Raw genomic sequence first — 15,384 nt, 5'->3', positions numbered from 1 at the left:
TGGAAGGCTAGCTAACGGCTCCCAGCTCCACAGACAAACTGTCTCCAGCGCTGCTATTGGTTGCCCCTAGGGTGGCAATAGGTTGCTTCAAACCTATTGGCCGCCGCCTAGGGGCCAGGGTATAAATTGCTGCATCTGCAGCCCTGTTCCCCAGTTCAGATCCTGCAAGCAATAAACCATGATCTTTGCTGAACTCACTCGCCTCGTCTTCATTCCTGCGCAACGAACCCAGTACACAACAAAAATAATAATATTTTGGGTTTGGCTCTGAAAGCTCGTCTTCATTTATTCATTCATTGAGCTAACTCCCTTATGTGTTTTTCCCCCCTTCATTCAGAGTAGCCCACAATGCAGAATAAAGTCAATATTATAAAAGAGTGCTTCAAAAGCAAACATCCAAAAGCAAACAAAAATCTCCGACCCGCCCCCCCCCAAATCTTTGCAAGGATTGCAGCTTCAGTTGACACCAGTAGGTCAGAAACTGTCTTTTGGAACCCTGTTGGAAAGCAGCTGGAGAAGCATCACATTCACTAGGACTTCAATAGGTCAGGGTTCAAGAAATACACTGTAAATTGACCGGATTGGAAGAGGAATTGGTAGATGTTGTGCTGAGTAAAGGCACCATGTCTGTCTTGATGGTTGTGTGGGTGGCTGGACAGGGATTAAATTAATAGTACTCTTATGACAACGTCATTCAAATTCAGTCTTCTGGTTTATCTCCAGCGAGGTGATGAAGCTGAAAAAGAGATATGAAGTGGGCTTGGAGAAACTGGACTCGGCAGCTGCCCAGGTGGCCACCATGCAGGTGGAACTGGAAGCCCTGCAGCCCCAGCTACGGGTAGCCAGCAAGCAAGTGGATGACATGATGGTGGTGATTGAGAAAGAATCTTTGGAAGTTGCGAAGACGGAGAAGATTGTGAAGGCCGATGAAGAGGTAGCCAATGAACAAGCCATGGCTGCCAAAGCCATCAAAGATGAATGTGATGCAGATCTGGCGGAAGCTTTGCCAATCCTGGAAAGTGCCTTGGCTGCTCTGGACACTCTGACAGCACAGGTAGAGCCTCTGTTTCATTCTTGCTGATTTTCTCCTACTGAAAGAGAGAGCCGGGCCGACTAATTCACATCTTGTCTTTTTGTAGAGAGAGATCAAGACTTGACAGAGCATTAATTTGTTACGGTGCTACAGAATTTTACTTTTGTCCCATTTAAAAGGTGCCTCTCTTCATTAGCTCAGCATTGCTCTTCTAGATTTATTTGAAAGGTTGAGCAAGTTAGAAACACAAACAGACTTACTCGGCTCCGATTATACTGAAAGAGAGAATGAAATAAGAGACAGAGATAACGTCACTTTGCCTTTGACGGCAGGAGCTGAACCAGTGAGTTTGAAGCAACAGGAAAGTAGATTCAGGATAACTGGAATTTCCTGACGATAAAATCTGACAACCAATGGAATAGTTTACCTTGTAAAGTGGCATGTTTCTCTTCACTGGAGGTTTTCAAACTGAGGGCAGATTCAACTATCTAAAATGCCTTAGCAAATTCTGCAGCCAGGGTTAAAGGGATGATCTTGCTCTGAATTTGATTATCTGATTATTCCGTATGGAATTTGTTCTGTTTGGGCAATTTATTGAAGGTTCTTGATAAGAAAGGAAAGGAAAGATTGGGATACCAATTTCTGTCCATTATAAATATCATTAATTTTTCATGTTAGAATAGTTTCATATTTCCATTGGTGTACAAACATAAAAACTAGCAGTGAATGTCAATGCTCACTGGATATTATTCACTAGTATGGGTGTCCAAGGATACTGACATACTGTAACACTGAAAAACATTTGAATTGGTTGAAATTGAAAAATAATAGAATAGAATAGAATAGAACAGAACAGAACAGAACAGAACAGAACAGAACAGAACAGAACAGAACAGAATAGAATAGAATAGAATAGAATAGAATAGAATAGACTAATAACTTTATTGTCACTTTGAATGTACACTAATCGGCATACATTAAAATGAAATTTCATTGCATACAGCTCTCAAAGGGTCACCACCTCCAATATACACTACATAAATATGGCAAAAATAAATAAATAAATAAATAAATAAATAAATAAATACAGAATTATGCATATACGTAAGTGATGAGAAGGCTCATCACTTGTTACACAATTAAATATAATGATACTTAATCCGGATTACTTGATCCTTAATCCGGATTACTTAATCATAATCACATCACTAGAAATCCTATAAAGCATTGGAATGCAGTGCTTGAAAACAACAGACAGAATCAGTTCTTGAAATTAACTGTTAAAGTTAGGAAAACCACAGATTTCAGTCCAACTGTGCAAATTACAATTTTTCTTTATAAAAAAGGGGGGGATTAAAATTGGTGTTGTTTTTTTTTGAACAAAGCATTAAGAGTATGTAGGTGCATGTGTGTGTGTAATGTGGGTCTGAAGAGTGTCTCATGTGGCGCCTTAACCCAGCATTTGGTTTATCTCACTGCTTACTGAAAGATACCCACTAGGCATCTCGCATTCATGCCCAACTCTGTGCCAGCATGGAAGGGCTTCTTACCCATTTAAAGGCTGAGAACAGGTTGAGATTGTTTTGGCCCAAGAGCACATACAATAGGTGTGTATAAAGTATGTGTGAAAAGACTAAAGCATAAACAGGAACTAATTTCTGAAACGGTTATAGTAGAAAAGCAGATTTTCTTCTGGATTTAAAACAAATCTTTCTTACACACATTTAAAATAAATTACTTTTCACAATCTTTGTGAAGATGAATTTTTAGAGAAATTCTTATGGGATTGGTACATGTTTCTTGAGCTTACGTTAGTTATGAAATGATTCAGAAGGTGATTGATGGATAAGATGTGAGATAGAAAGGAGAAAAGAGGTGAAAATGTAGCATCTTTGGCCACCTCACAATGATTAAGATAAACCCAAACCACCAATGGTCCTACGGTACTCTCAGGCTTGTAGTGTAAAAATATGTAACAGAGAAGGAAAAAGGAGTTAAGAGGGAAAAAGTAAAGAAGGTAAATTAGCTGGAGCTCCTGAGATGTTGTGATTCTTCTACTGGCCAGCAATAGAGGAAATGGGCTTGTGGTCACCTGATTGGAAGTCCTTCTTCTTTGTCATGGGTTCCTTAGTTCTGATGTTCTTTGGGGGAAAAAACCAGGTGGTCTGTCATCAAAATATGACAACATTTCTCTTAATGTTGTTTTCAAAACTAAAAAGGCAATAGCATTGGTTTTGCTCCAATCTAATCTTTTGAATATAGGATATCACAGTTGTCAAGTCCATGAAGAGCCCCCCTGCTGGTGTGAAACTTGTTATGGAAGCCATTTGCATCCTGAAAGGGATTAAAGCAGATAAAATTCCCGATCCAACAGGCACTGGGAAAAAGATGGAAGACTTCTGGGGCCCTGCTAAGAAACTCCTTGGGGACATGAGATTTCTGCAATCCCTTCACGAGTATGATAAGGACAACATACCTCCGGCTTACATGAATATCATTAGAAAACAGTACATCACCAATCCAGAGTTTGTTCCTGAAAAAATTCGGAATGCTTCCACAGCTGCAGAAGGGCTGTGCAAATGGGTTATAGCCATGGACTCCTATGATAAGTAAGTAAAAGGTTTCAAATCATAATGTAAATGAAGAATGTTGGGTTGGCCTATGGGGAAGTGTGTTGTGCTTGTTTCTTCTCCCCAAGCGATGGTATACTTATGTACACAGTCTTCTTTATGAATAGAGAGTATGGCAACATTATCTTGTTTTTTGTTTATTTCCAAATACAAGTGGGAGCCGGCAGCCATCCAGATTCATATCAATTAACCTTGTAGATTTGCCAGTTACATAAATTGTGATTACACCCACAGTTCTATTTTTCTTCCAGTCTTGTATATGCAAGCCTGCTCCTGAGTTCAAACAAGCCTGTTGCCAAGTATTCCACCAGCAAGGCGTGATAAAGGGTGTTTTCCTTGCTTTCTGGGCCATCCAAAAATAATAATAATAATAGAAAAGAATCCCACATTTATAACGCTGGTACTGTAACAGTGGTAACATTAAACACCACTAAGCTATTTTACTCAATGGTGAGGAATCTTCCAGCCTGTCCACTCCCCTATAAAATAGATTGAGCAGTCTCTTTAATGACAGAGAAGACTTGTAAAGTCCAAACAGGCCAGCTTTGCTCCTTGTCTTGACAAATGGACTCAAATCAAAGCCTCCTACGGCACAGAACTTGCTCTCTTTCTCTGAGCTTCCTCAATCCCTTCTCTGAATTAGATCCTCTCCCATCTTGATCCTTACAGGGCAGGTCTTCTGGTCTCAGACCTCCCCCAGCAGAATCCATGAGGTGACTTTCTCCTGGGTGAAAATTTAGCCCTCTCTTTGGTTGAGCTAAGGGGACGCGGTGGCTCAGTGGGTTAGGACGCTGAGCTTGTCGGTCAGAAGGTCGGCAGTTTGGCGGGTCGAATCCCGAGTGCCGCGTAACAGAGTGAGCGCCTGTTACTCGTCCCAGCTTCTGCCCACCTAGCAGTTCGAAAGCACGTAAAAAATGCAAGTAGAAAAATAGGGACCACTATGGTGGGAAGGTAACAGCGTTCCGTGCGCCTTTGGCGTCCAGTCATGCCAGCCACATGACCACAGAGACGTCCTCAGACAAGCGTCCTCTTCGGCTTTGAAATGGAGATGAGCACCGGCCCCTAGAGTTGGAAACGACTAGTACGCATGTGCGGGGGAACCTTTACCTTTTTTTGGGGGTTGAACGGCCAATGGATGGTCCTGATTTCTTTGCTTTCTTGTGCAAAGCTGCAGGGTGTGGGATCCCAGGGAAAAAAACAACTTTGTACCACATGTATTTTGCTTCTTATTCTTACTGCCAGAGCTGTAAGGAACCTCCTGCTCTGCTAGTTCCTGGTGCCCTCTCCTTCGTCCTTTGCTTCCTTCCTTCACTCAAACCTGGGGCCTTTTGTATGTTTCTGCGCTGAATTTCTGCTTATGTTTCAAACTATAGTCTTTCTCTCCCTTCTCTCCCCCTTTCTCACCACTCGATTCATTAAATCTTAATACCAACTTCAGAATATCTAGTAAGAGTTTCCTACCTCTTCCTACCAACTCTGCCTCTACCTCCATCCTTTTCTTGCATCCTGGTGTTTAGCTTAAAAAGCTTTCCTGGTTTGCGTTAACTGTTGGGTTGCATGGTTGTGTTTATTTTTATGTTAACTATGTTTTACAGAACATCTGAACAGCATTTTATGGATGGTTTTTCCCCCCTACATAACAAGTGAACAGATAGTAGATTTACATATATTTATCTATATCCTGCCTTTATTATTTTAAGGCAACGAACATACACAATACGCCTTCCTCCTCCTATTTTCCTCACAACAACAACCTTGTGAGGAAGGTTGGCCTGAGAGAGAGTGACTCACCTAGGGTCATATATATACCGGTATATGTGTGTGTGTATATATATATATATATATATATATATATATATATATATATATATATATATATATATATATATATATATATATATATATATATATATATGTCTCTGTCTATTGTTATATACATACATAAAAAGGTAAAGGTTCCCCCACACATGTGTGCCAGTCGTTTCTGAGTCTAGGGGCCGGTGCTCATTTCCGTTTCAAAGCCGAAGAGCCAGCGCTTGTCCGAGGACGTCTCCGTGGTCATGTGGCCGGCATGACTAGATGCCAAAGGTGCATGGAACACTGTTACCTTCCCACTGTAGTGGTCCCTATTTTTCTACTTGCATTTTTACATGCTTTCGAACTGCTAGGTTGGCAGAAGCTGGGACGAGTAACAGGCACTCACTCTGTTATGCGGCACTCTTAATTCGACCCGCCAAACTGCCGACCTTCTGATCGACAAGCTCAGCGTCCTAACCCACTGAGCCACCGCGTCCCTTATATACATACATACAGTGTACTATATGAGAATGTATTCCTTTCTTTTTTCTCCCTCTAAAAAATCTGAATAGATGTAGATCCTACATCATTTGCAGAGTCAGAGATGTCTGAATATATCACATTTTTTACTTGTATCCTAGCGACACTTGGGCTTTAAAGAGTATCGCTAACACAAAGAATAAGAGAGAGAGGATCTGAATTTGATAAGGCAAAGGACAACATCACATCTCACTTATCAAATAATTACAATGCTTAGGATTTACTTTTGCTCAAATTATCCTCCAGGGTCTTCATATTTTAGAGGAAGACAGCAGTCCATAAGTCATGTGATACTTTGAATTGCAGATAAGAATTTCTATTGCTTTGTTAGTGGAGTCACCCTTCATAGTGTATATGCAGGAATGTTTGTGTGCGTTTATGTGACCTGTGCAGAAAGAGAAGATAAATGTATAATATTTGCATGTACTGTAGATGTGTAACAAGGATGACCTTCTTAATTATTGTTGTTCTTTCAGAGTGGCAAAAGTTGTTGCCCCCAAAAAGATAAAACTCAATGCAGCTGAAGCAGAACTGAAGATTGCTATGGACGGTTTGAGAAAAAAGCAAGCAGCCCTGAAGGAAGTTCAATACAAGCTAGCACAACTACAGAAAACTCTGGAACAAAAAAAGCAGGAAAAAGCTGACTTAGAAAACCAGGTAAGTAACAACCATCTCCACCATCTTCCTTGGTGGAGCAGTGGGCTAATGCCTCCTTAAGTAACCCCAGCTGCCTGCAATTAGTGCAGGTTCGCATCCCACCAGGCTCAAGGTTGACTCAGCCTTCCATCCTTCCGAGGTAGGTAAAAGGAGGACCCAGATTGTTGGGGGCAATTAAGCTGACTTTGTAATAATGCCGCTTGGGGTTGTGTGTGTGAAAGCCCTATTAAACAGGCATATACATAGAATGAAGGCTACTGCTAAGCTTGTAAGCCGCCCTGAGTCTTCGGAGAAGGGCGGGATATAAATGGAATTAAAATAAAAAAAATAAAAAATAAAAATATCAAAAATGCAAAAAAAAAGAAGCCTACGTCCTCACTTTAACTTTTTTGTTTCTTTGCTTCTTCGTTTATTTTCCATTTTTCACAACCCTGCTCAGGATACTTATCAAATGGTCTCAAAGACCATTATTCTCAAAGAGTTCTTGTCTTTCTGAATTTTTTTAAAAAAAATATGTAGATCATATGCCAGATCTCCAAAGTAGACCTGAGGATCAAAGCAACAGCCACAAACTCTGAAGAAAATAGTGGACTTTTACTAAACCATTTCAGTTAATTTATTACACATGCTGGACTCTTTTGTTATACCAGATTGTGTCGATAAGTTATCATTTTCCTACATTTACACAAATGATAACACCAAAAGTAATTTATACTCAAAACTTGTTGTTATATGAATAATGTGGAGCTATGTGAATAATGTAGAGGAGAAGATGAAGTTTTTTGAGTGGGGAGTGAGGACGGACGCTCTGATTCAGTTTTCCATTCAACTACTGAACTTACTGATGCTGAGTTGGCCACTCTCAGACAAGGTCATTTCACAGAGATGTAGATAAAGGAGGAAGAGGATATTCTCATGTACATTGCTTAAACTTTCTAGCGATAATAAGGCTATAAACAAAAGCAATTAGTGCTTAAATGGAGCTTAAATCTTTAAACCCTGGGGCAAGTTGGTTACCTGGATGGCAGATTGCAAAGCCTTGAGCGTGATAGAATGCAGGATGTGTAAAGATATATTATTTTTGTATAAGAAACTCTCTTTGGATTTGGGGGTAGTATTTTTTTTAATAATTCAATGGAGCAGCTGGATTTCCCTTAGTTAAATGGATGATTTTTTTTGTGGGAGGATACTTGGAGAGGTCAGAAAGTTTGATTTTGTGATGGTGTATGCTCAGCTACGGTCTTCCCTTCCTATATTGAACAGGCTTGCTGGACTAAATGAGGAAGTAATGAGGCCTCTCCATGCCTTCCAGCACTCCTGTGCATACACTGCTGGGTTTTACTCTTATTTGCATCAGGGTACCAGGGACTATTCCCACTTGGCCTGGTCTCTCCATACTCTGTTGTTGATGAACTACTAGCCAAGAGCACAAAGCAAGAATGGAGAGGCATGTTTGCAATAGGACATAGTTTAACCTTTCTTGGGAAAAGAGGAAGCAACTAATAAAGAGAGGCTTTCCCTAAAGTTTCACCTGCCAGATGCTGACTGGGATTAGGGAGTTGACCCATTTCATTTGCTTGTTTATTAAATTTCTTTGCCTCCCATCTCACCACAAGGTATGCAGAAAGTACCAAGTTAGAGAAAGTTATTCAAGAGCCAAGGACTCAAAGAAAGTGCTGCCATTCCACACTGCTGGTAGCGCAGCTAGTTCAATGTTAAGGATTTATTAGAGAAAACATTTTTGACAAGCTGCCAGATAGAAAGCTCCCAGTAATGCATTCAATTCACAGGCCACATCTGTGTAAGAATGACCTTCATAAGTCAATGTCATGCTCTTGTATGATATGTATTCCATTTTGAGATGCAACTGTTTTTGGTATCGCATATAAATCCATTATCAATTTCGCACTGGAAAGTGAAGCAATAATTTATTTGAAGGCAAGAAGAATGGAAATGCTATTGACCTTGTTGAATTCATCTGTGACAATTTGTCATGCACATTGCTCTGTTTTTCCATCTTGGGGTTTCAAGTATAAAAACTTTTCTATGCTGATGATGGCGGTAGTAATGATTAGCAATACATACTGTATATAATATTTTCATAAGCATTGAAAGTAAAGCATGTAACTATTTGTAGTAGCAGCATGACCTGGGATGGCTTTGCTTCAAGTTTATATTTTGATTTTAAGGTTGACCTGTGTAGCAAAAAGCTAGACCGAGCAGAAAAATTACTTGGTGGCCTTGGGGGTGAGAAAACCCGTTGGAGCCAGGCAGCTTTGCAACTAGGAAAACAATATGTCAATTTGACAGGCGATATCCTCATCTCATCTGGCATTGTAGCTTACTTGGGAGCCTTCACATCAAACTACCGACAAGTAAGGAATGAACAAACAATTGAATAAATGTATGACATTTAGTAAGCGAAATGCTTCTGCAGCAAATAAGCAATAGTTTTTAGTCAATATCCAAACATATACCTTTACCTCAGCTTGAAAATAAAAGCATTGTTATGAAAACAACATAGGAGAAAATTATGAAGTTATCATTGTTTTTAAAAAAACCTTTTTAAGATAGTCATCTTTAACTTTGGTACACCATAACTGCCAACTAATATAGACTATTGGTGGGATCTTTCCTAAACTGGGCCTTAAGTAGTATTGGATTGTAACTCACACTATCTTTAATTGTTGGCAGTTATTATTGGCTAGAGCTGATATATTATAATTCAACTATATATGGGAAATATGTTTTAAGGAGAAATGACCTGTATTAATCTTGAGAGGTTCCATATACAAGGACTGCCATGCATGCAATTCAGCATGAAAAAGAATACATGTTTGACTTGTAGTTGTTCCTGACCTTTCCATGCAGACTTGGATATAGTCCTTTTCCAAAACTCCAAAGAGCCACTGTCAATTAGTTGCAGACAATACAGAGATAGAAGGACTGATGGCCTGCAGTTCCATGAGCAACAGCTTTTTCCCTTTAGAATCTGCAGTGTTTCATAAGAAAGCAGTCAAGTAAAATGTTTTTGCCTGCAGTAACTAAACTGAAGGACTATAGCAAAATACTTGGAGAAAACCATGGATGCTCAGGATTTCGCGTGTGTTTCAACTCAATTTCTTGGCTTATTTTTGAGCTGTTCATAAGAACAGCTTTCTAAACTCGCAAGGCACCGATAGGCTTAGTTACACATTGTATTCTCTGTATAAATCACTTCTTAAGGCTGATAAGGTACACCATGTGAAAAACGTGTGTAAGTAGCCTTAATAATTCTTGGTATTCTAAAAAGTGTAGGGCATTTAGCCATTTAGTTTTGATTTTCATATTTCTGAAATATGAAACATAACAGATTCTAACCTCAGCCCACAAAACAATTTGTGACTGTCTCATTGGAAGCCATGGGAGATTTTAAATCTTTTCCTAGTTTCAGTGGGAATTAATCATAATGCTTTAGCTGGATCAGAGTTAATATACATAATAATTCAGGCCCATGGAGGTTAGATTAAGATTATGACTCTCCCAAATTGCAAACTATTTCTGCACAATTATGTTTTTCTTCATTAGACCAATGCAGCCAATGCAGCTATTAAGAAGGCATAATAGAACTGAGACATTTATGATAATAAAAAATGTTTGATACTTGAATCCTCCATTTTTTGTGTGGAAGGGAAGCATTGTACAGTCATTTTCATTCTTCTGAAATTCCTCCATCCATAAACAATGTTCTTTCCTTTGTTAATTTCTTAATAAATAAATGAGGATTTCTAGAGTGTAAGTATGAAACACGAGCAATAATTCTGGTAGGAAAAAGAATTGCATATTTTTATGTTTGATTTTATATCCCCCACAAAATAGATTTAAGTTATTCCAATTCTCCATAGTTAACTTGATTTTATTAACAAGTGACAGGGAATTATCCTTAAATCAATGTTTTGAGCTGGAGTTGGAGTTATTGCCTAAGAAATTACAAAGTTCTTTGAAATGTCATTTTACATTGTAACCAGTCCCCAAGTTCAACATTTCAAACAGTGCAGCTAACTTATTCCATGGCGTGACAGGTTCTATGAACATATAGGCCAGGGGTCTTCAAACCTGGCCCTTTTATGACTTGTGGACTTCAACTCCCAGAATTCCTCAGCCAGTGTCATAAAAGAGCCAAGTCTGAAGACTCCTGATATAGGCCGTATGAATAGGTCCTTCCAGTTGATTGACTTTAAAATGCTTAACTGTTCTCTGAAGGCATATTCACTTCCATTACTATTTAAGACCATCCAGTTTAGTTTCCTTAGTTCCTTATTTCCAACTTTGTTAATGTAAAAATGTCCTGTCTTAAAAGTAATTCTGTTTTCTACCTACTATGAATTATATTCGTTTCTGTGGGAAAGAAGTAGTTGGAACAGCTCTGCCTGGATATCCCTGTCCTGCCCAGAACAACCAACCTCCATCTCTGTGGGAAGGATTCCAAGGAAAAGGAGGGTAAAATCAGATGACTTCTAGCTGTTCTGCCTTCCTTTTCAGTTCTCATTTTCATCTTTCCATGAGAAAAAAGTAAAGCAGGTGAAAAGCTTGCTTTGCTAGAATTTTCTGCTTCTCTTGCACAAATATTCAAAGCTACCAGTCTCCAGGTTAGATTGTTAAAAGAATCCTGATGCTTTGCCTGCAAACATCTTTTTTTAAAAAAAAGTATTAGATTACATTAACAGAAAAACAAAAGCATCAACTGCATCAGAACACATTATTCATTAACAGTTTTGTGCATATTTGAGTATCTCCCCCTGTGCATGATCAATAATAATAATAATAATAATAATAATAATAATAATAATAATAATAATAATAATAATAATAATAATAATAATAATAATAATAATGGTGTTGGAAAGGACTTTGGAGGTCATCTAGTCCAACCCCCTGCTCAGGCAGGAAACCCTATACCATTTCAGACAAATGGCTGTCCAGTCTCTTCTTAAAAATGTCCAGTGTTGGAGCATTCACCACTACTGGAGGCAGGTTGTTCCACTGGTTAATTGTGCTAACTGTCAGGAAGTTTCTCCTTAGTTCTAGGTTGCTTCTCTCCTTGACTAGTTTCCATCCGTTGCTTCTTGTCCTGCCTTCAGGTGCTTTGGAGAATAGCTTGACTCCCTCTTCTTTGTGGCAGCCCCTGAGATATTGGAACACTGCTATTATGTCACCCCTCGTCCTCCAATAAGTCTGTTTCAATCATAGCATGATCAGTTTTCTGCTGTTCAGCAGATTTTGATATAGGCTGTAAGTCGCCTAGAAGGATTTTATCCCCAAAATGAGATATATATATACCTGACTGATCTGGATGAATGATATATACCTCTGATCCATCTAAACTAGATGCTGAGAAATTCCAATTGAATATTGCACACTATTATGTGTTTTGAGAGCTTTCTAGATTGAGCCTAGAAGCATACCCAGTCATACTGTTTAACAGCTGAAACAATTATTTTGTGCTGTAACTTTTAGTGTCATAACCTGTTAATTAAGGCCTTTTGCTTATGACTGTAGCTTTCACTGAGTACATGATGCCTAATCTTCAGAATATCAGGTGTGTACATCTCTCTAGATTTCCACCTTTGTTGATAAACAGTATTAGGGGGTCTTTCACTATGTAGGGACGCGGTGGCTCAGTGGGTTAGGACACTGAGCTTGTCAATCAGAAGGTCGGCAGTTTGGTGGGTCAAATCCCGAGTGCCGCATAACAGAGTGAGCACCTGTTACTCGTCCCAGCTTCTGCCAACCTAGCAGTTCGAAAGCACGTAAAAATGCAAGTAGAAAAATAGGGACCATTACGGTGGGAAGGTAACAGCGTTCCGTGCGCCTTTGGCGTCTAGTCATGCCGGCCACATGACCATGGAGACGTCCTCGGACAAGCGCTGACTCTTCACCTTTGAAACGGAGATGAGCACCGGTCCCTAGAGTTGGAAACGACTAGCACGCATGTGCGGGGGAACCTTTACCTTTACCTTTACACTATGTACACTTCTGAGTTCACTCTCTGATTATGATGTTTCTCCCCAAGGGCATTATGGAAGAAATGGATAAAATCAGGGCTAATCGGATGGTGAAAGGCAAAAAAAATGATCTGTTCATTTTAAGTTTCATTAAATAAATAATAACTAAAACATGTCTTGGGCATCATTTTGTAAGTATTACTTTGTTGCTTTTTAGTAGAAGGCATCAGATTAAAAACAGTTAGAAGGAACTCAAATTTGTCCCAGCAAATGGTCAAGACTGACAAGTCATTATTGATATTGCCAATGAGCTTCATAACACTAAAACCATTTTTCAAAATAGCTGGCCAATGTTTAGCATTTTTCCTTTCCAGAATCAAGCCCGGGACTGGATATTGACATGCAAAGCCAGAGGCATTCCCTGCTCGGATGATTTTTCTCTAACTACAACTTTAGGAGAAGCAGTGAAAATTAGAGCTTGGAACATAGCTGGGTTGCCTTCTGATTTATTTTCCATTGATAATGGTATTATTATCTCGTAAGTACAGAAACTTCAGATAAGCATAATTTATTTCTTTGGAGAGTGTTGTATGCTATTTTCTACTTGTAGGGGTGCAATAAGATACTATTGTATATTTTTCATTTAAAAAACATAATATGCAGTGTTTGGTAGTGAAGCGCATGCAAAAGGTCTCGGGACATAATCCTTCACATTTAAAGCATTGCTCTCTAAATTTTCATCCTGTTGGCTGATGAAATCTTAAATTACAAGCTAATGCAATTTCTGAATATGCTGGCTTGGAATGCCAGAAGAAAGCCAGGTTGAGAAGATCAAAAATGTCTAAAATCTAAAATGGCAGAGCTATAGAAAACCCTTCATTGGAAGCCACTGAGAATCTGGTAATATGGGCCCCAAATAGCCAAAGTACTAACTCAGTGTTCATACTTTCCTTGGGTTAAATGCTTTATTGCTTTAGGAAGTTGCAGTCTTTAGATTAAAGCCCTTGTTATTTTTGTGTTAAGTATACGCAGAGATTCGAACATGAACTTGCTGTTTTGTAAGGCAACCTTTTCCAGTTGGAATAGTGTTCTAGATGCCAATACCTGCTTCCACTTCCAGATCCGTTCAAAACAAATGTTGTTCAATGCTCATTGAGAGAAGGAGGGAGGCTTGCTATTTGATCCTGCTCCATCCTGCCAATACCTGCTTCTAAAATCACCCTCAATTCCACCTTCCTGATCTTTATGCGTTTGTGGAAAGATGTGAACAGTGGCCTATAGCTATAGACTTTTCAATTCTTCAATATCGCTCGGATAAACTGGATGATTAAGGCTGTTGACCATGTAGATTAGCATTTGCTTATAGAATTGCCCTTGTGTTGACTAGGGATCTGCTTGCTTAGTGATCTGGGGAGTGAAGTCAACACTGCACTGAAATGGAGACACAACTGATGAATGCAGGAAGGCCTCTATGAAAGGAATGTGGAGCATCCATTCATTTTGTTGGGTAGATAACAATAACTGGCATGGGAAAAAGGACATATGCCAGTGATTACTTCAAAAAGAGGGGACTTCTATTTTCCCCTTGGATTATATCTCACACGTTTGTGGACTATGAGATGCTAGCTTATTTCCTTTTGCAAGGGTCCAGAAAGTGAAAGCATAATACTGGAAGGAAATAGGTACGTCTTCAAAGGAAGTCAAGAGAGAATTCCTGACACTGTTCTGGCTCACAAAACACTTAATTTTTAATATCGGGATCTTGTAAATGTGTTCAACTACAAGGGACACATTGATATTGTGGTTAAGGCATCTGGCTAGAAATCAGGAGGTCATGATTTCTACTCCCACCTTAGGCACAAAGCCAAGTTGGGTGACATTGGGCCAGGCACATTCTCTCAGCCCTAAGAAGGAGGCAATGGCAAACCATTTCTGAAAGATCTTGCCAAGGAAATTGGCGGGACTTGTCTAGGCAGTCTCTGAGAATTGGACCTGATTGAGTGGACATAATAAAGCCCCAAATAAATGTGCCATGCAAGTTCACAAAGCTGAGGTATTCCATTGTTTTCTCTCTCCAGAAATGCAAGAAGATGGCCACTTATGATTGACCCTCAGGGTCAAGCAAACAAATGGGTGAAAAATATGGAAAAAGCCAACAGCTTGCATGTCATAAAGCTCAGTGACAGTGAATTTGTACGAACACTAGAAAACTGTGTTCAGTTTGGTACACCTGGTAAGCTATCAAGTCTTCAAAAGTAGATTTTTCTTGCAAATTTGCACAGTGCACGATTAATTTTTATAATTGTTAGAATCATTTAGGTGTAATGTAATACATCAGATTGTAAACTATTTCACATTTCAAAAGCAATTAATAGTCCTCCAAATTGGGAAAAACTTGCAGACAGGTGGGGATTTAGGACATAGTATCTCATCTAATATTTCTCACAATAATTATATCTTTGGCATTATACAGATTGTATTTTCCATATGAAGGACAAAATTAAAACCAATGGAGTTTGACCATATTGCACATATGTTCTCAGTTTTATTCATCACTTATAAGTTATAACATCTTTGTGGAACTGAAGGAATTTTCTCTTAATTCCTTTAGGCTTTGCTTTTAAAGGTATATATCTCATGACATGCTGATTCAGCTCTATACTTGGCCTTCATTATATGTAGTACTTCCATCTCCTACAACATTTATTTGTTCAACTTGCATAATTTTATCTCTTTGGACAAT

The 15,384-nt window shown here is 39.0% G+C and overlaps 1 protein-coding gene across 1 annotated transcript in view; it reads left to right on the top strand.

The window, feature by feature from the left end:
- The window catches only part of DNAH7 (dynein axonemal heavy chain 7), a gene marked incomplete at its 5' end in the record, with an annotated part of 161,030 nt that overhangs the window by 109,309 nt on the left and 36,337 nt on the right, over nt 1-15,384 (top strand). The window contains 6 exons of the mRNA XM_081341004.1: nt 724-1,054; nt 3,296-3,642; nt 6,477-6,657; nt 8,847-9,032; nt 13,016-13,179; nt 14,720-14,874. Of these exons, the coding sequence (XP_081197130.1) occupies nt 724-1,054; nt 3,296-3,642; nt 6,477-6,657; nt 8,847-9,032; nt 13,016-13,179; nt 14,720-14,874 (1,364 nt within the window). The remainder of the gene's footprint in view (nt 1-723; nt 1,055-3,295; nt 3,643-6,476; nt 6,658-8,846; nt 9,033-13,015; nt 13,180-14,719; nt 14,875-15,384) is intronic.

Source organism: Vipera berus, assembly GCF_964194415.1.
Source record: "Vipera berus genome assembly, chromosome: 1".
Taxonomy (NCBI): domain Eukaryota; kingdom Metazoa; phylum Chordata; class Lepidosauria; order Squamata; family Viperidae; genus Vipera; species Vipera berus.
Note: the sequence above shows the minus strand (reverse complement) of the source record. Positions and strands in the feature narration are given on the sequence as shown.